The sequence below is a fragment of the Hyaena hyaena genome, unplaced genomic scaffold (assembly GCF_003009895.1).
Source record: "Hyaena hyaena isolate Hyena2069 unplaced genomic scaffold, ASM300989v1 scaffold_1187, whole genome shotgun sequence".
In the NCBI taxonomy this organism is placed as follows: Eukaryota; Metazoa; Chordata; class Mammalia; order Carnivora; family Hyaenidae; genus Hyaena; species Hyaena hyaena.
Genome location: NW_024081819.1, coordinates 475,524 through 494,897, shown reverse-complemented (window position 1 = coordinate 494,897; position 19,374 = coordinate 475,524). Strand labels below are relative to the sequence as shown.

General features: G+C 49.4%; 1 protein-coding gene across 1 annotated transcript in view; it reads right to left on the bottom strand.

Moving 5' to 3' along the window:
* Positions 1-11,103, bottom strand: part of PXDC1 (PX domain containing 1) — a 29,484-nt gene extending 18,381 nt beyond the window's left edge. Inside the window, exon 1 of the mRNA XM_039222746.1 lies at positions 10,672-11,103. Within this exon, the coding sequence (XP_039078677.1) occupies positions 10,672-10,927 (256 nt within the window). The 5' untranslated portion in view covers positions 10,928-11,103. The remainder of the gene's footprint in view (positions 1-10,671) is intronic.
* Between the last annotated feature and the right edge of the window lie 8,271 nt (positions 11,104-19,374).

Genomic DNA, 19,374 nt, shown 5'->3' with positions numbered 1-19,374 from the left:
TTTAAAAGTGCCTCCCATCCAATGATGGGAACCTGCAAGGTGTTAGGAAAATATTTTTAAGAAGATACACCCCAAACGGCCACAGTGTAAAAATGAAATAAATATTTACTTTAAAATTTCTAATTGTTGGGGCTCCTGCGTGGCCCTGTTGTTAAGTGTCTGACTCTTGGTTTCGGCTTGGGTCATGATCTCATGGTTTAGTGAGTTCGAGCCCTGCATCGGGCTCCGCACTGATGCAGAGCCTGGTTAGGACTCTCCCTCTCCCTGGCTCTCTGCCCCTCCCCCCATTCACTTCCCTTCTCTCTCTCTCAAAATAAATAAATCAATTTAAAAAAATTTAAAATTCCTAATTGTTTCATACACACTGGGGATCCTTTCAGGTTTCTGTTTCATAACTGGTAGAAACCTTAGATATCTGCTGGTGACACCCAAAAGTATTATAAATTCTCAGAATGCTACAGCGCTGATGGGTGAAGTAGTGAAGAGAACCCACACATGGCTTATTTCATTACTTTTCCATGGCAGCTGACAAGAGCTGAGCCCACCCCAAACAGACTAATTCTACGCATTGGGGGTGCTTTCTACCTTATCGGTTGTGTTCTTCCTTTGTGACCCAACAGCTTTGGTTTTCAGTGGATAGTAACGCTTCTCCAAATAGCAGCTGTTTACAATGAATAACAATTTTAAAACTTATTTTCAAAAATATGTTTAAAAACAATAATGTAAAGACTAGGTTTTCATTCCAAATATTGTGGATGGAATGAGAATTCTTTGGAGATCTTGTTTGGCTCCATTGTAGTATCTGAGATGGTAATAACAAAAGCTACAGGCGGGCAAATGGCTGTGATTTTGCACAGCTGAATGTACATCTATTGGTAATGAGACTGTTATTCCAGAACTGGCCAGCAGGGGGTGGTAGTACTCTGTGGAACCCACAGATTTTAATCCAGTGAGGGCAGAAGGGATAATCTTCCACTTGCACATTTTAATTGTTAGTAAATTGACTCAGAAAACTTCACAGACCCTGGAAATTTTTCTAATTTCTGATGAAGCATAATCACTAATATAACCTCAATTTGTAAAATTTCAATCTACGGTTTGTGATGTGGAAATTTTAACCAGGGGTACCTGGGTGGCTCAGTTGATTAGCATTGGACTTCAGCCTAGGTCATGATCTCACCATTCCCAAGTTCAAGCCCTGTGTCTGGCTCTGTGGTGACAGCTCAGAGCCTGGAGACTGTTTCAGATTCTATGTCTCTCTCTCTTTCTCTGCCCCTCCCCTGCTCATGCTCTGTCTCTGTCTCTCTCTGTCTCTCTCTCTGTCTCTCTCTCAAAAATAAATAAAACATTAAAAAGACAAAGAAAGAAATTTTAAACAGATTAGCCTAAAACAGTTAAAGATTTGAATCCAAAAGATTGATAATATGATTATATGTAAATTATAGTGCACCAGTTTAACATACATTTGGGGGCCAAAAATCAGCCTAGAGCAGCCAGAGTGCTTTATTTCTAAACTAGTTTAGCATTGCAAATTGAGAACAGAAAATGTGATTCTGTCATTTTCAGGATTCACCTCTTTATGCAATCATAAACACCTGACTTATTCTTGGAACCAACACTGAACATACTGGCATCAGCACAAAGACTTATCAGTAAGAGCTAATGTAAACAGACCAGTTTCCTAACCTCAGAAACCTGGGTCCAAAGTCCCACTATTGCAGTAAGTGGAAGCTTTGGGACGAACAGCTCTGAAAACTGAGCTGGGCTTCCTCAGGGGCTGGACTCTAGGGGTCGGAATCTCACCTGAGTGCCTTCTGCCATCATTCCAGAAATATAGACAAGAGACCTCTTGGGTCAGTTGGGAAGGAAGAATGTCCTTTTCAAAGCACCTTAAGAAGTGCCCATTAGCTTAAGAACACAAGTCTCTTAGAGGAGATTCTCACAATAGAGCCCTAGGAAAATTTTCTGGAAAGTGACCTTTCAAACGGACTCAAATAATAAATTACATTTAAAGAGTTCCTTTTCCATTTAATAAATGTGTCCATCAGCACACTGTACAGCAAGGCAGATGCCTCGGCTGAGATGAGGAATGCAGGGTTATCCTGGGAGCATAAGGGGCAGGTGTTCTTTAAAGGCTGTGCATAATATGAATTTTAGAAGCAAAATATTACAAGGGAAACATTCTTCTAGGGAAATGTTCAGTGCTCACCTTCTAAGTGCCTGTTTTCTAGGTAGGTAGTCAACATTCAAGAAGTGAAGAGTAAGAAATGATTTGCTTGAGAGCATAACCAAGCTGGTTATTCTGTGTGTACTGAAGCATCCCAATGGAGGTTCTCATTCCTGGGAGCCCGTGGTTACGCTATGCAGGTCTCCTTGTTCCCTTGTGTGTGGGGTTGCACAGCATTTCGGGAAGCTCCCAGCTGACGGTTGTCAGCCACTAGCCTACCCTCCTCCCTCTATAGACTGTCCTCGGTCAGTGATGCTCAGACCTACTGTAAGAGGTGGGAATCCTGATGTGCATTAATTTCTCTCCCGCATCTTTCTAAGAATGAGAAGCAGGTAAGAGAAAGGAGAGGGAGGACACAGAAGGGGCAGAGAAGAAACAGCACTTCCCTGAGGATCCAAGAAGGGGCTGAGAGAAGATCCTCCCTCCTCTGCTTCTTCCTGTACCTGGAAGGTGCTCCCTTGAGTCACGTGTTCTTTTATCAACACAAGAGTGAGTGCTGGACTTACATGTGCTGGTATTTACTGTGCCCTTTCCCAGTTGCTCCTTTCCTGGGCCTCTTCATTTTCCTCCCCCCATAAAAGCACAGTTCCCTCCCTGAACTTCACACTTCATGTATTTAAGATCCACTCACTCAGCCAGTCTGTCCTCAGACATCAAAGGTATTCAGGGCACACCAGCCCATGCCAGGCTGGCCAAACAGGAAGCACATATTTACCCACACTTCCTAAAGCACTGACTGGTTCTTGCTCTGTGCCAGGCACTCTATCAGGTGGTGGGGGTGCTGTGGCCCACAAGCCAGGCAGGACCCCTGGCTCCCCAGAGCTTTCCTGAGAGCCAGGAGAACAGAGCTGTGGCAAACACTAGCCACAAAGAGTAGGGGGTCACCTGGGGGACCACCCTCTCCAGGCTAGGAAGCCGGAAGGGTGAGCAGATATAGGAGGCGGGAAGGGAGGAAAGGGTCAGGGAATGGGGTCAGGAAGTGTAGAGGCCCAAAGGAGGCCGGAAGGGGAGGACCGAGGCAAGCAGGGCCTTACAAACGGCGCTAAGGGGTTTGCCCTGTGGCAGGCAGCAGGGAGCCACGGCCTCCTATGCAGGCTCTGGTCCCAACAACTCTACCCACTCAGCAGTTCTATTTCTTATGGTTAATACATATACCCACCCTAGGATTCCACATGAATCTGCCCCCTGTAAAACTGCTCCCCGGAGCACAGTCCCCAAGCATGACCCACGCCCAGCACCAAACTCTAGTTTCTGGATCAGCAAAGCCACAGGCTTGGTCTGTAAGCATCCCACTGAGGTAACGGTGGTGACCCCCTTTGTGGACTCTCCTTAGCCTAGGCAGGGGCTATCACCATCCCTGCCTCCTAGGGTCATGAGGACAGAGCCACACCTGGAGAGGGTGCTGTCAGGGGCAGCAGGCTGGACACCAGTACCTGCACTCCCTCATCTGGTTGACTCTCAGTGAGGGAAGGCTGAAGCTCCAGGGACACACAGTGCTGAGTCCAAAGCAGCTGTCCTGTGTCCACCAGGGTGCTGGGTCCTTTGTGGCTGTCACTGATTGGGCACTCCAGCAGTGCAGACTGCGGGTATCATTATTGCTCTTTCATCAGTCAGACACCCAGGGCTTGAGGAACCAAGCAGCTTGCCCGAAGTCACCTAGCGAGCAGCAGGTGACAGACCCAGAGTCTGAATCGTCACCCGTCTGGTTCCAAAGCCAATGCCTTCAGCCACTCAGCCTGCTCCTCTTCTGTGGCGACGGTAGACTATGACCCTGACCCCTCCCACCTGGACCCTGTGTCCCCAGCTGGACCCTCAGTCTTGCAAGGCCTTAGGGATTTTCTCCTGCAGGACACAGGAGGGGATTCTGGTGGGATTCAGACACTATGTAAAAGCTTTAATCACACATTATTCCTTCCCTCCTCCCTCTCTACCCTCTGTCCAACTGCTGCACATCATATGTTTCCTGCTGAGTTACGTATCTGCAAAGGGTGATTAAGATGTTTTGTTCTTAAGACAAATATGAAAACTTGCCAGTGTAAATCGACTAAAGAGCGGAGTGGCCCTGTCCACGGTCATGACTCAACTTAGGGGGTGGGGTAAGGAGGGCTGACTGAAGGAGTCTGTTTAGAGAATACCTTCATCCCCGCACGTGGGTCTGCGCCAGGCGTGACACATCTGTGCTGTCACCATTTAAGGGAGGCTGCAACTTGGCCAGGAAATGATGGTGCATGGGTGCCTTCACCCCCACTTCGCCCCTACCCCGCCCATTGATCAAGGAGAGGATGCAGGTGAAGCGGCTCTGGGGAGCTTCTCCGGCCGGTTCCTGGACACCGGGTCCAAGTTTCAGTGATGACAACTAGAAGTGTCCATGGATGCATACTGTCACCCAATAAAGTAAAAGCAACACAAACACCAATGAAAAGCTATTCCAGTGCATTCGGTGGACCAGCAACCAACTCCTGATAAGGACTCACTCTTCAGTGTACTGTGTCTCACACTCCCTCTCAAGGACACACAAAGAGTGGGCCATGGCCCACATCTGTTGGGGAGGCCACAATGGTAAAATGCATACTAGGTTCATACTTCCAGCCTGTCCTCACTTTCCAGAATCGCACCTCCCTCCACAGGGAGCTTCACTGAGAAGTGGCAAACTGATCAAATGGCCACTATTCTTTTTAAAAAGTTTTTAAGTGTTTATTTTTGAGATCAAGAGAGGGAAAGAGAGACAGAGACAGAGTGTGAGCAGGGATGGGGCAGAGAGAGGGAGACACAGAATCTGAAGCAGGCTCCAGGCTCTGAGCTGTCAGCACAGAGCCAGATGCAGGGCTCAAACTCACGAACTGTGAGATCATGACCTGAGCCAAAGTTAGACTGAGCCACCCAGAAGCCCCAATCAAATGCCCATTATTTCACTAACTTTGCATGGTACTGTCGCCGTCCACTGGCGCTTTGAATCTTCCCTTTACTTGACTCTTCACAATGCAGAAACATCTTTTACCATTTGGAAAAGTGTCTGTAAAAACAGACAGCAGAGGCACAGGAGGCCCAGGCTTGTTTTAAAGGGGAAGGGGACCCATGTCCCCAGGGGCCAATCCAAAGGCGGCCAAGATGCCACCATTAGGTTCACAATGCTTTCTGCTCAAGAAGCAGGCCAAGTTTCTCCTTGGAAATTGGGCAGAAAGTTACCGTGACCTAGAAGCAAGCTACCTAACCACCTGTGTAAGTTTCTGGCTGGCTCCTTCTCCAGCCAAGAGGTTAGGTCGGGTCACCGGGGGCCCACGGCACAGTCTGAGATCTGATGGGATGAGATCATAGGACCAAGAACCAAATTCAGCCATGTGACCACTTAAAGAGAAAGGAGAGGGCTCTGAAGCACTAGAAAAGGAAATCACAAGGAAAGCCAGGCGGCCACAAGGTGCACATCTGGGGAAAAGAAAACAAAAGGCAGAGAACAGAGAGCAGGCTATGTGGAGGCAGAGGTCCCGGCCTGGACTGCAATGGCATAGCACGCCCTGGGGCTGGGAAAATCATGCCAGTCCAGGCACCCTATAGATAGAAGAGATTCAAAAATACGTCTGTGAATCAGAAATACCCCAAATCCCCATGAGAAATGAAAGCTGATTGGGGTCAGAAGGGGCAGGATGCCCTAAAGTGAAGCAGTGCAAGGGGCCTGGGGAGCTGCGTCGGGGCAAAGGGCAGACCCACACCACAGAGCACCACGCTCCAAAGGGCCCATCGGGCTGGGCAGAGGTGGGCTTTCTGCCTCTGCTCTCCTGCCAGGGCCCCATGTGGCCTCTGACCTTTTTTCAGCCACTTTCACCAAGAAAGTAAAGTCAGTAGCTCTGTCCCCACATCAGGTAGTGATCTTCCCTCTAGCTTCGGGGTAGCACAGACTTTCACCCCTGTGGTCCACGTGAGAATAAGGATGCAGGCTCAGGCCTAGGGGTGCAGCCAAGCTTGCGGGAGCTGGGCAAGTGGATCCGTGGCCAGCCTTTTCAGGTGTTCTCCTGGATGTCTGAACTCCATTCCTCAAATCTCGAACTGAAGAACAGACCATCTACGATATGCAGGTAGATTAACGTCCTCTGTCATTAAGATGAATGCAGGCCTGTATGCTGGGACAGCCCTCAATGATGGGCTTTATTTGGAGAAAATGCTCCAATACCACACTCAAGCTGGGCCCCAACCCCAGCCCTCCTGCAAGCTCCCCATTCCAGTGAATGGCTATCCCACTTCTCACACTGAATGCTGTGGTGTGGCCCTGACACTCCTTTACCCCCCACCTCTGCTCCCTCAGTAAATCTCACGGCTCTCCCTTCCAGACACATCAGTGTTGGACCACTTCTCACACCTTCTCCGGGGCACCTGGAAGGGTGCCCTCACACCTGTCCCCCATCGCCTGCCTCCCCCTCGCCCACTGCCAGTCTTTCTCAGCAGCCAGAGTATCCTCAGATCTGCTCCTACTCTCCCCCATCCTACTCCAGCCATGATGGTCACCTCTTCACTTCTAGAAGCCATCAGGCATACGGTGGCCTCGGGGCTTCTGCAATTGCTCTCACCTCTGTCTGAAATGCTTTCTCCCCAGGGATTGACAAAGTGGCTTGCTCCCTCCCTTCCTTCAGCTCTGGACTCAAAGGTCATTTCCTCTGAGACTTTTGGAGAACCTTTCCTGAAAGTTAACTCTTCCCTCTTAGAGGTCAATAACCCCTTTCCTTGCTTACATTTTTTCTTCTGAATACTTACACATTCTAACACATTATTTATTTATTTTGTTTATTATTGGAGTTCTCCCAACAAGAAAATGAGAATCATGAAGGCAGGGATTTTTTCTTTTTTCTTTTTTTTGTCTCTTTTGATCACTGGTATGTCCCCACCACCCAGACTGATGCCTGGCACATGGTAGGTACTCAGCGGATACTCACTGAATGGATGAACGTGAAATCAAAATGTTGATTTCATTCAAGAATCAAAGATCACCTGACTAGTTTGCAAATAGAATTTCTTGCTGCAATGGTGACTCGGTGACTTCACAAGGCCTGAAATTGGTGCTATTAAAAAAAAACAAAATAGTCCCAGAGCCCCAAATGGTCAATCAGAGATTCTGCATGTTGATGTTTTAACATGTGAACCTTCCCAGATGTAAGGGATGTTGTAAGTAGGAAACCTTGGCCACAGTCAGGAAACTGTTAACCACACAATTATTATGCAGAGGGAATTCAGCTTAAAGACTCAGCCCCATTGGTGTAAGGTGTAGAAAAGGCAAAAGGAACACCTTGGTCACCCAGAGATAATATCCATTGGAAGCAGCTGTCTCCATCTTCTCAGGCTGGGCCCCAAGAAAGGATGGGGTGGTCAGCCCTGCCCAAAGAGAAGGCCAGGAAGGTTAAGTTAGTGAGCACTATGCCTCTATCCAGGCAGGACTTTAAGTATCTCTGCACATGTGTCTCTGTGAAACATTCAAGGCCTACAGTGGCTGAGTTGAACACCATAGCACATGTGCACAAGGGAGAAAAAAGCACATTCTCTCCACATAAACATTCTCCCCCACTGCCATACTTGGGGGACTAAGAAAAAGGGCTCCACATCCCTTTAATTGCATGCAGATTCAAAAATGCAAGTAGGGGCCAAGGATTTCACACCCCATGAGGGTGTTTAGTAAGACATTTATAAGAGCTACCAGTCGGCTGCCAGTGTGAGCTCTGAAACCCAGATTTCCTTCTAAAGCTTTTTAATAAAAGTAGAGACCCCAGATCTAGCCCAGTCCAGAACTATTTCAATAAATTTCAAGTGAGGGAATCTGATGGGGAATTACACCGAGAAAACCTGGTATTTACAATATAATACATGCACCTGGTTCCCTTTTGTATTTACAGTGTGTGTATCCAGACAATGTTTTTTTATGCAAATAATAAACCTGCATGGAAATAACGTAGAATCTTCTCTTACATTACTGTTATGTGTTTTACTCCGTGAACAATTTCCCTGGACTTAAAAGGATCTAAGAAAGGAAAAGAGCTTTCCCTGGGATTGTACCACAAAACTCAAGTAGTGAGAGAGGGGTCCGTATCAGCTTGCCCCCAGGCAGAGAATGTAGGATCTGAACAAAGAATTAAGGTCACACCTTCCTCTGGCCCCAGTCCCCCATCTCCTCTCCTCCAGGGGGTGCGGGCCCAGCCCTGGCAGGAGGTCTCCACTGGACAGGACTCTTGTCCAGGTGGTAGTGGCAAGAGTTCCAGTATAAAGCCAATCACTGGTCCCCGTCCTGACCACCCCCACCGCCCCTACATCCACCAGCAGCCTGGCTAACACCCAGTTCTAGTCCCATTCAGATACTTGAGCAGATACCCTGTCCCTCTGGATCTTCTTTGCTCCCTGTAATAACTCTCTTCCTGAACCTTCTTCACGTATAGGTGCTCTGCTCTTCAGAGGCACGCTCTGTGTCTACACTTCAGGAACCCAGAACAGACCCTGAGCTTGAGTGCAGAGGACAGAGCCCAGCTGTGTGTGCAAGGCGGGTCCGGCGCCTCACACTCACCCCCCTCTGCTCCAGGCAAGGTGTTTTTACTACCATATCCTGGGGCCTCCCCACTGGCTACAACCCTTGCCAGAAACTGCTGATGCTGAGGGTAATGGTAACAACTAGCAGGTAAGAAAGACTAACTATTACTGGATGCTATACTATGCACTGTAATTCTCACAAAAAAAAAAAAAACAAAAAGGAAAAGGAAAAGAGAAAGAAGACAAGAAAAGAAAAAAGAAGGAATAGTAAGTACTATGTTACAGCAGGGAGCCTGATTCCAGCCAATCTGCCTGCTTGGGGTCACACAGCTGAGGTGTGTCACCTGACCAAGTGAGACCTGAGGCAGGAGTGGAGAGGGGTGGGGGTGCAGAGGGGAGGGTCGCTCTCTGCCAGCTCTTGTTAATGGCCAGCCTTGTTCCAGCAAGGACGTAAGTCACTAATAAACTGCTGTTCCTGCATCTAAGCTTTCCTGATTCGGGCATTCATTTGGTAAATTAAAAAATACAACAACATCCACACCCAGATAGCAAATTCGAGGAAAACTTGAAATAATATGAAGCTATCTGCAGATCCGCAATCAATATGAGAATCCGGGGGTGCAAAGAGAAGCCTGAAAGGCAGGCCGTCTAGCTCAAGGCCTTCAAACTTGCTGGCTTTGGGAGNGGGGGGGGGGGGGGGGGGGGGGGGGGGGGGGGGGGGGGGGGGGGGGGGGGGGGGGGGGGGGGGGGGGGGGGGGGGGGGGGGGGGGGGGGGGATACGGGGGGGGGGGGGGGGGGGGGGGGGGGATCGCCCAGGAGAAGTAGAGGTTATCCTAAGACCTCAGGCAGGCAGACCAGCAGCTAAGGAAACATCCCGGCCACCCTCCGCTTGAGTAAATGCCCCCAAAGGTGCCCCCGTGTCTGTTTAAGACTGTGGAAAGGACGGCCTCTGGGTGACTTGTGACCATTCTCAGAGCCGCAGGTGGTCATAAGCGGTGGCGGATAGGGCTGCTCAGAGCCCCGCAGTCGTCCCCGTCCCCTGCTCCCCCAGCCCCTCCCCCTTCTAGGATTGCCTAGCTCGGCGCTTCCTTCCCTCTCGCCACCGGCCGCCGCTCCTACCGCCTCCGAAGTGCGCTCCCTCGCAGGGCGTCAGCCTGGCAGAAGGAAGCCTCAGCAGTCCTCTGAGAACTCAAACCCCCAAGGGCCCGGGCGGTCAGTCACAAGGCCGGGGAGGAGGCCGCCGCGGTTAATCAAACCCGAATGTCGGACCCACCCCTGGGGTGGGGACCTGGCTCTCCCTAGTAGTCGCCAGCAGGGAGGCCCCTCCGGAGGAGTGACAGAAGGCTGCGTGGCACCTCGCACTCAGGCTCCTCCGTCACCGGAAAAGACAGGAGGCGCAGCCCCTACCAACAGAGCCTTCCAAGGGGCGGCTGCCAGACCCGACGCAACCCCAGCCGGACACTGCGGTTAACTCTTCCCAAATGTTTCACCGGCCCTCTACCGTCCCCCTCCGGGCGGGGCGACGGTCGCAGCCGAACCTCCGAGGGTCGGCAGGGAGCGAGGCCGCCACTCCGGAGCAGGGGCTGGGGTCAGAGGCCTGGGGACCATCCCAACACCGGCCGCTGGACTGGTACTGGTCAGGGACTCGTCCCTGGGGACACTCAGGACGCCTGCGTTGCCGATCTCGGCCCGGAGGGCCCAGGGCTCCACGGGCTGACTCCTCGTCCTCCAACCACCGCCGCCCAGGGCGCCCTTCATTTGGGGGCGGAGGATTTAGGCGTCCCCTGTCCCGTGCCGGGGATGGAGAGGAAAGCCTCAGTCTCGGTTTAAGTAACTTCCCCTCCTCCCTTCACTGCACTGTAAAGCGACCATGCAACCACACTTCCCGCTAAGACCCCATCCGAGGCGCCCCTCCGGCCCCACCCCGGTGCCCACGGCCCCCGAACCTTGCCGCAGCGGAGCGCGCGCTAGCTCTGGCCGGTCCTCGGGAAAGGCGTCGCGGAGGCGCTGCCAGAGGCGGCCCAGGTCTGCGAAGCTGCGGTGCAGGTAGAGCACGCTGCGGTCCGACCACTCGGTGCGGATCTCGAAGAACTCCTCTTCGTCGCCGCGCCGGCTGACGATGAGCCTGCGGATGCCGTTCACCCAGCAGCCGCGCACGAACATGTTCACGAGCGAGGTGCCCTCAAACACCGCCGAGGCCATGCCGCGGGCCGCGCATGCCCCCGCCTTCGGGGGCGCCCTCGGCCCCCGCCCGCCCGCCCGCCTGCCGGGCCGGGGTCCGTCCGAGGTCTCCGGAGCTGGGAACGGGCCGCCGTGTGCCTGCGGTCTGCCCGGGACTGAGGTCTATCCGGGGCCAGGGTCCGTCCGAGGTCTCTCCGGAACCGGGATCAGGCCGGAGTCCGCCGGCGGCGGGGTCCGTCCGAGGTCTGTCCGGAGCCGCGGTCCGTCTGGCTACTGTCACGGGCCAGAATCCGTGGTAATCCGGATCTGTCTGGGGTCCACCCCCGGCCTCCGCGCGCACTCTGGGGGAAGCGCAGCGGCGAGTCGGGAGGGCCCGGCCGAGCGGCGGCTTTATAAGGGACTTCCCATCGCGGGCGGCGCGGTCGTCGACGTCGAGGCCGCCGCCGCCTTCTTCCCGCCTCCGGGTGAGCGGACGCTCCGCGGGCCGCGCGCGGAGGGGGTGGCCTGGCCCGCAGCGCCCCGCGCTGCCCACGCGAAGCCCGCGCTGCTGTGGCAGCTGGCACCCCGGCCGCCGAGAGCCGGGCCGAAACCCGAGCGCCGCGCCCCGCCTCCGCGCCCCCCTCCCGGGCCCGGACCGCCCCCGCCGCTTCCTTCCCCTCCCGGTCCCAGAGCCGCCGGCCGGTGACTGGACGAGAAGCTGGGAGTGGAGGGCGGGGCGGCTCTGCGCTCCCGGGGCTCGCCGTGCAGACTTTCTGGTCTTCCGTTTGTCGCTCCTGGGGAGCTCGCGGGTTGAGGGCTGCACGCCCCACCCGGCCGGCTCCCGGGAAGGACACCGCACGTGTGTCGCGGCCGGGACGAGGGCTGAGCGGAGTGCGGGCGAGGCCTGCGGTGCCAGGGGTCCGGACGCGCCGCGCGTCTGTACTGCTGGCCTCGCCAGGAGTCCCTGAGCCGTCGCTCACCCACCCCAGGCAGGGCCGGGAGCCGGGGTCGGGGGCCGAGGCTCGCCCGCCCCACGTTCTCTCGGCGTCCCCTCCCTGCCTCGCGTCCCTTCTCCGCCCCGTGTCAGCTCCCCGCCCCGCGTCCCCCCGCGCATTCCAGTCATGCCGCAGCCCGGACGCCTGCTGCAGACAGACCCGAACGAGAACGCGGCGGGACGGACAGACTGAGAAGGGGCGTCCCTTAGGATCTCAGCCAGCCAGCCAAGCGGTCGCCCTCCAAAAGGAAAACATTATGCCCCCTACCCCTTTCTAAGAAGTGGGACAAACCGGTAGTGGGAAAGGCGTCTCCTCCGAAGGAGCCTCCCCCGGAGTCTGGTAGCCCTTTGTGAGACTTTAGGAAATCCAACTGGGGAAACTGCCCACACTGAAAACTGGAATCTATTGCAGCCTTGATTCAAAGCTTTCCTGTTCCTCAGGCTGTTCCTCATTGGTAGATAATTTCAAGGGATAGTTTAAGAATTGGAAGTTGTTCTTGAAGTGTCTCAAGTGATTCGCATCACCCTGGGCAGGGATGGGAGAGCCAGGGTTAGGCCCTTCTGCGCTTTGCAGAGTTCTAGAAAGTATTAAAAGGCCAGCTAGTGCACAAAAACGTTAGAGGTTGAGGGCAGGTTGCTGGTCACTTGACTCCATCCAGACTCAGATGTGTCCTTCTTCCCACTCCAGTCACAGCATCACCATCACCATCACCAGGTTTTGTTCAGACTGCTCCAGGGACTTGCAGTAACCTATCTTCATAGTTCACCATCTAGGTTTATCTTTACCTCTGGTACTGGCCATAGTCCCCGTCTGAGCAGGACTTTTCCACGATTTGGCATGGCTTCCTGGCACTGTGGTCGCAATCAGTAAGTGTGGTGTGATTGATAGGCTGGCTGGGGGGAGTCTGCCCTGTGCCCCAAGGCGCCTAAGGGCAGAGGCTGAAGAAGCAGAGTAAGGCTGAGTCCCACCTTCCTGAACAAAGCCCCATTGAGACCCCCACCCCCCAAGTCACCCTCCCAGGACACACACCCTTTTTCTTTTGCTGCCACTGGGCTGAACAGCCATCCCTAGTACTTTAAAGGCCAGAATTAAAGTGCTTTTAAGCATTCTGGACAATCTTTCCTAGGAACAATCTGGTCTTTGGGCCCCTGTTGCTAAGGAGACCTAACTTTGTGAAGTTGCCCGTCCGTCTGCAGCAGACATTCCTGGTCACTAAAGAGAAGAAAGTGCTTTCCTATCAGTGACGTTTGTTTTAAGAAACTTGGAAGGAGAGAAAACCAGCGCTAAGTAAAAAGTAACAACTGCCCAAAAGCCACTAATAAATACAGAAATTCAGATTAAAACACAATGAACTACCATTTTTTAATCCATTGCATTGATACAGATTTCTAAAAATCTGTTAAGAAACTTATCCCAAATCTAGAAAGAAGGCCAAGAGACTAGTCATTCTCTCAGTGTATGCCCTTTCATAGTTATTGGGCATTGTTTTAAAGCCTAAGGATTATTTAATTTCTAGGGACATGTACCATTGTTTTGATGTTGCTATTTACTATTAATTAAAGGCTAGGACTCTGTAAGGTTATATGTTAACTTGTAGATTTGTGCTTGGTAGAGAGGCAACTAATTTTTGCCCCAGAGAAAAGATAACTTAACAGGTTTTAATTTATTGCCCTGTAGGACATTAACCATTTTTAAAATTTTTATTTATTTATTTTGAGAGAGACAAAGAGAGAGCATGCATACATGTGCACTAGTGCAATGTAGGGGCAGAGAGAGAGGGGAAGAATCTCAAGCAGGCTCTGTGCTGTCAGCACTGAGCCCCACGTGGGGCTTAATCAGGCTTGATCCCAGCCGTGAGACCATGACCTGAGCAGAAATTAAGAGTCAGCTTAGCAGAAATCAAGAGTCAGATGCTTAACCAACTGAGCGACCCAGGTGCCCTGGACATTAACTATTTTTATATCTAGACTAGCAATCTTATTTTAATAAATTCTAAGGACTATATAAACCTGTTTCTCCAAATGGTCTTTTTTATCTTACAAATTTTCTCAATAAGTGATTAAGTAAAATAAAAAAATTTGACACGTGTGCATGCCATATGTGTAGAAACATTTGAGAGTCATATTTAATGTTTGAAAAGTATACTTGGACAAGTCTCACAATAAGGAGGATTTTTGTAAGGTTATGGACAGATGCTTACCCTCCTAAACTGATTATGGGTGCATCAATTGGAACAGGCTCTTTGGAAGGTACTTTAGCAGTAGTTGTTAAAATTGAAAATGTGTATAACTTATCATCCAACAACACCTAGGATTCGATCGTAGAGAAGCATTTACAGATGGGCAGCAAGAGAAAGGTACAAAACCACTCAATGTTGCAGTGTTTGTCAGAGTAAGAAATTGGAAAGGGCTTCAATGTTCATCAAAAGTGGAATGGACAAATTAGTGACACGTGGTAGAATGCAATACAGCCACAAAAAACGGACCAGTTATAAAAGTATAGAGAGATCCCAGAAACAAAATGTCAGTGGAAATGACCGATAGCTATAGTGTAGTAATAAAGATACATATGAGAAAAACAATTCTAAATTTAGAAAGATATAGCCAAATTCATAAAGATACCTTTGGGTGGTGAACGAGTCCAGATGGGAGGGTGTCAAGAGGGACATTGGCTTTATCTATAATGTTCTTATGTACATTTCTGAATTAGAGGAATGCACACACTGTGTAGGTTTTTATAAACGTTTATTTATTTTTGAGAGAGAGGAAGAGACAGAGTGTGAATGGGAGAGGGGCAGAGCGAGAGGAGACACAGAATCCAAAGTAGGATCTGAACTGATAGCTCAGAGCCTGATGCAGGGCTCGAACTCATGGACCATGAATTCATGACCTGAGCTGAAGTCAGATACTCAACTGATTGAGCCACACAGGCGGCCCATACACCTAATTTTTAAAAAGGATAGTGCTCTTTGGGAGACTGGAAGTACATAGCCAGAGCATCCCCCAGTGCTCGCTTCTGGGTGGTGGGAATAATAGCTAATGAGATTTCCTTCTTAGTGTTTTTCTGTTACTTAAATATCATCTGATGATGAGGATGAATGGATCTCTGAAATCAGTACTAGTGCCTGTGAGTTCTGGTCCTGCCCAGGCACTGACCAACTCCAGCTGTTTAACCTCAAACCCACCTATCCTTTCCTGGCCTCGATATGCCTTTCTGTGAATTAAACATTGTAAACAAGAATTTGGAAAAGCCCATGCCTCTTACCAGGACAGATAACATGGTAGGTGGCAGAAAGTGTACCATGAATACCTTTGAGAGCCCGTGGTATATAAATGTTAGGACCAGATACACAGGAGGTAGGGTGGTTTCAGGCTGGAAATCAAGCTGATAAGCCAGCTCAGTGCCTGAGCCTGCATAATAGCGTGTGAACATGGAGAACAAAGAGGAGCTCTCTGGCTAACCTTGTCCATCTTCCAAGCCCGGTGCAGAGTTACACAGGTGCAATGCAGGAAGAGCCCTGCTGTAGGTAAGAGCCTTGGAAACCAGATACTTCAATCCGATTCATAAAAGCAAATGAGATTCAAAGCCTTTACTTTTGAAGGAAGGTTGGTTTCTCTGTTTATTTTTCTTTTGCGGTTGTTTTGATTTGTCTTTGTTGTTGATGATGTTGTTTTGTTTTGTTTTAAATTCTACTCTTTCTCTCAGGCCTCACTGTTAAGAGAAAGACAGTGCAAAGGTTAGTAGTTTCTTTTCCAGGTCACCCTGTGTCCCTCTGCTGTGTCTGACAACACAACAGGATAGGAAGCTGGGGGCTGACACCAGGAAGTGAGTGGGGGATGGGGAGGTAGTCCTGGCCCCAGGGCAGCCTTAACCCCACAGCTTCTACCACTTGTTTAACACTCTACCTCCACCAATATGCAAACTGACAGCTAAGGAGTGTCTTTTCATCACTACCTGTGCTTGGAATACATTTGATAAACTATTCGTATGAGCACCAGGAATTAATTTGAGTTCCACCTCACCAGTTTCAGACATGGTAGATAATTCAGTGAGCAACCTGGAAACCACAGTTCTTCATTTTTCTTCAAAAGAAGAGCAGTGAGAAGGCCCACATCCGTGAACACGCGTAGAACATTAAGGGATCTGATCTTCCCAACAGCCCCTGGGGATGAGGGGTGGGGAGGATGATTGTCCCTTGGTGAATGAGGAAACTAAAGACTCCAAGAGAATTGTAAGTGGTCCCAACCCATGGCTAGCCCCAGACTGAGGGCCTCCCCACATCCCACCAGCCCCATCTGGCCTTGCTCCAGCTACACTGGCCTGTCTCCACCATCTCCAAGTGCCAGGGGCTTCACTCAGAGCCTGCTCACAGGCCTGAGAAGCCCTCCCCATGCCCGCCATCACCCGCTTTGGACAGCTGATTCCCGCTCCTATTTTAGACCAGTGCTCCTCAAACCATAATGTGCATGTGGATCCCCAGGAAGCTTGATGAACTGCAGATCGTGTTTCATTAGGTCTGGACGGGCCTAATGCTGATGCTCGTGGCCTGCAGTTCCACTCTGGGAAGCAAAAGCCAGATAAAGTGAGTCTAGAATATGTTGAGGGGCGCCTGGGTGGCTTAGTCGGTTAAGTGTCCGACTTTCGCTTAGGTCATGATCTTGGTTCGTGGATTCGAGCCCCGCATCGGGCTCTGTGCTGACTGGCAGCTCAGAGCCTGGAGCCTATTTCAGTCTGTGACTCCCTCTCTCTCTGACCCTCCCCTGCTCACGCTGTCTCTCTCTCTCCTAGAAATAAATAAAACATTTAAAAAAAATTTAGAATATGTTGAGAGCCTGTTGTACAACCTCATAATGCCTGCATTCATTCATAATCGTACCTAAGTGTTAATCCTGTTTTCCTGGAGAGAAATGTAATCCCCATGGATCAGGGACTAACTATATCTGTCTTGCTCACATTTGCATGCCCCATGCCCAACACAGGACCTGGCGCCTAATGAATGCTCACTGAATAACTGTGGAATGGCTGAATGAGCCAGAGAGCCAACACTGTTCTTCCCACCAAAATGCCATCCCTTGATTTCCAACAATTAAACACTGGGGAGGTTTCATAATTCATCATCCAACCCTAGGCACTGAACCATTTTAAAAAGGGACAGACCAACATGTTCATGATGAACATTTCTCAGGAATGGGCTTTTATTTTCTTTTGTGCACTTTTGTATTTTCCAGATTTCATGCAATAACCAGGCATGACTGCAGTAAATCGAAGGTAATTAAAAGTTCAAGTTCATCTAAGCAGATTCTTTCGTATACTGTCTACATGGTCACTTCTCCTTCATCACTCTGGGTGCTCAGCTAGCTGTGTAGTCAATCACTTGTTCTCTGTTTCCTGACTACAAAGTAAGATCAGTCTGCAGAATACTACTGAGACTCACTCAGACATCAGTTCTCCCTGAATCTGTCTTTTTATCTATATGATCCCTCTTGTCCTTACTATCCCCAAGGGATCCTAACCCTATTGCTACTGTGGGGAAGGAAAAATTCTTCCTCTATCTTTTGAATTATTCTAGCTGGATGAAGAATTAAATTTACATAAGACAAATTGGTCGGAGAAAAAAACCCAAAGTTTTATTAAATATGCACGAAGCCCCAACAGTGAAATTAAGAACTAAAACAGGCAGCTTCCATACTTTTTAGACAAAGAGACTGTAAATATGCAGATAATTGACAGGACAAATAAAACTTAACTTTAGGAGCTTCAGTTAGTAAGAAATTCTAGAGGCACTTGGGTGGCTCAGTCTGTTAAGCATCCATCTTCTGTTTAGGTCACAATCTCATGGTTCATGAGATCAAGCCCAGCATCTTGCTCTTCACTGACAGTATGGAGATGGCTTGGGATTCTCTCTCTCTTCCTCTATTTCTGCTCCTCCCTGCCTCTCTCTCTCTCCCTCTCAAAATTAAATAAAACAAACAAGAAAGAAATTCTAATTCTTGGGCTGGGTGGTAAATTAGTAAACAAAAAGTAGCAAGGGTTGTTTATATGGCCTTCTAAGCTCTGAATTCCTGCTGTCTGGTGGCAAGGATATCTCTTTACCTCCTGGTACAGAGAGGCTCCCTTTTCCATGTGAGATTTATATCCTGTTTCCAGGGGGAGGGACGACAGTCTGAAAGTCCTTCTTGCACTGCCGTCTCTTAAGTACCTTTTATTTGAAATCATCAGTTTGTCAAAGTGGCACATTTTGGGGTGACTTGCCCTCAGCCCCTACATTGCCGACCTCATCTTTGCTTCTGCCAAACTGAATATTGTTTCACACTCTCCCTTTTCTGAGGATAGAATTTTGTTACTTAAGGTCTAGATAACAGACTTTACCCTTTGCTGCAGCCAAGATGTTTGCCTAAATTTAAGTTGTCATTTTTTAGCATGACACTCTGAAAACTCAGTGAAAACCCAAGACTGTTTAAGACTATCAGCAGTAGTCGCAGGCCTAAATAATCCCACTAGGAAAGGCTGATGGTGTTCACACTATTTAGTTACTGGCATTCAGTAAATATAACCTGTGTGAGGTGACTCAGCAAACAGCCTGTGGACAGACAAAACATTTGAAGCTTTTCCAACACCTGCCCCATTTCCTCCAATGGTATAAATGCATAAACGTATGAGGTGCTTTAACATAATTTTCTGGTTTGAAGCTAAACATCGTTTTCACGTTTATTAGCTCATCAAAACATCCAGTCAAGCTGTTTTCTATTGGCTGCCATGAGCAGAACTGGTAAGCTTGTTTATGAAAACTATACAGGAAGAATAAGGAAAGTTTAAGATCAAAGTTGAAATATTTTTGAAAATTTTTTTTCATTTTATTTATTTTAGAGAGAGAGTGTGCAGGGGAGAAGGGCAGAGGGAGAGAGACAGAAAATCCCAAGCAGGCTCCATGCTCAGCACAGAGCCCGGCATGGGGCTGGAACTCAAGAACCATATCATGACCTGAGCTGAAACCAAGAGATGGATGCTCAACCAGCTGAGCTACTCAGGTGCCCCCTGGTCAAAGTTGAAATATTAAGGGATTGTCATTGTATCTTGAGACATAGTGACTGCCCTAATATTTATATGAGGGCTATCATATAAATAGGATATAAATTATCATATAAATTAGGACAGATATCAGGCCTCTTTGAATAGTTAGATTAAATAAAGGATCATGGTTACTGCTAGGATTCTGAATTTCCTTATTCTGAATAGAAATAAAATTTCTATGCCTGAACTTTGTTCTTACTGTTTTGAGCCAACATTGCTGCTCATATTAACCAGGAATGTTAGCCCAAAGCAGGTAATATAATTTAAATTTTTTTTACTGCTCTGATAGTTTTAGAGATAGAGATATATCCTGTTTGACTTCATGAAAGTTTTCAGGTGAATTGCCAAGTTATATATGCAATAAAAATGCATAATTTACAACTGGAAGCCTAAAAAAATACAGCAGATGAGAAAAAGGAGTAA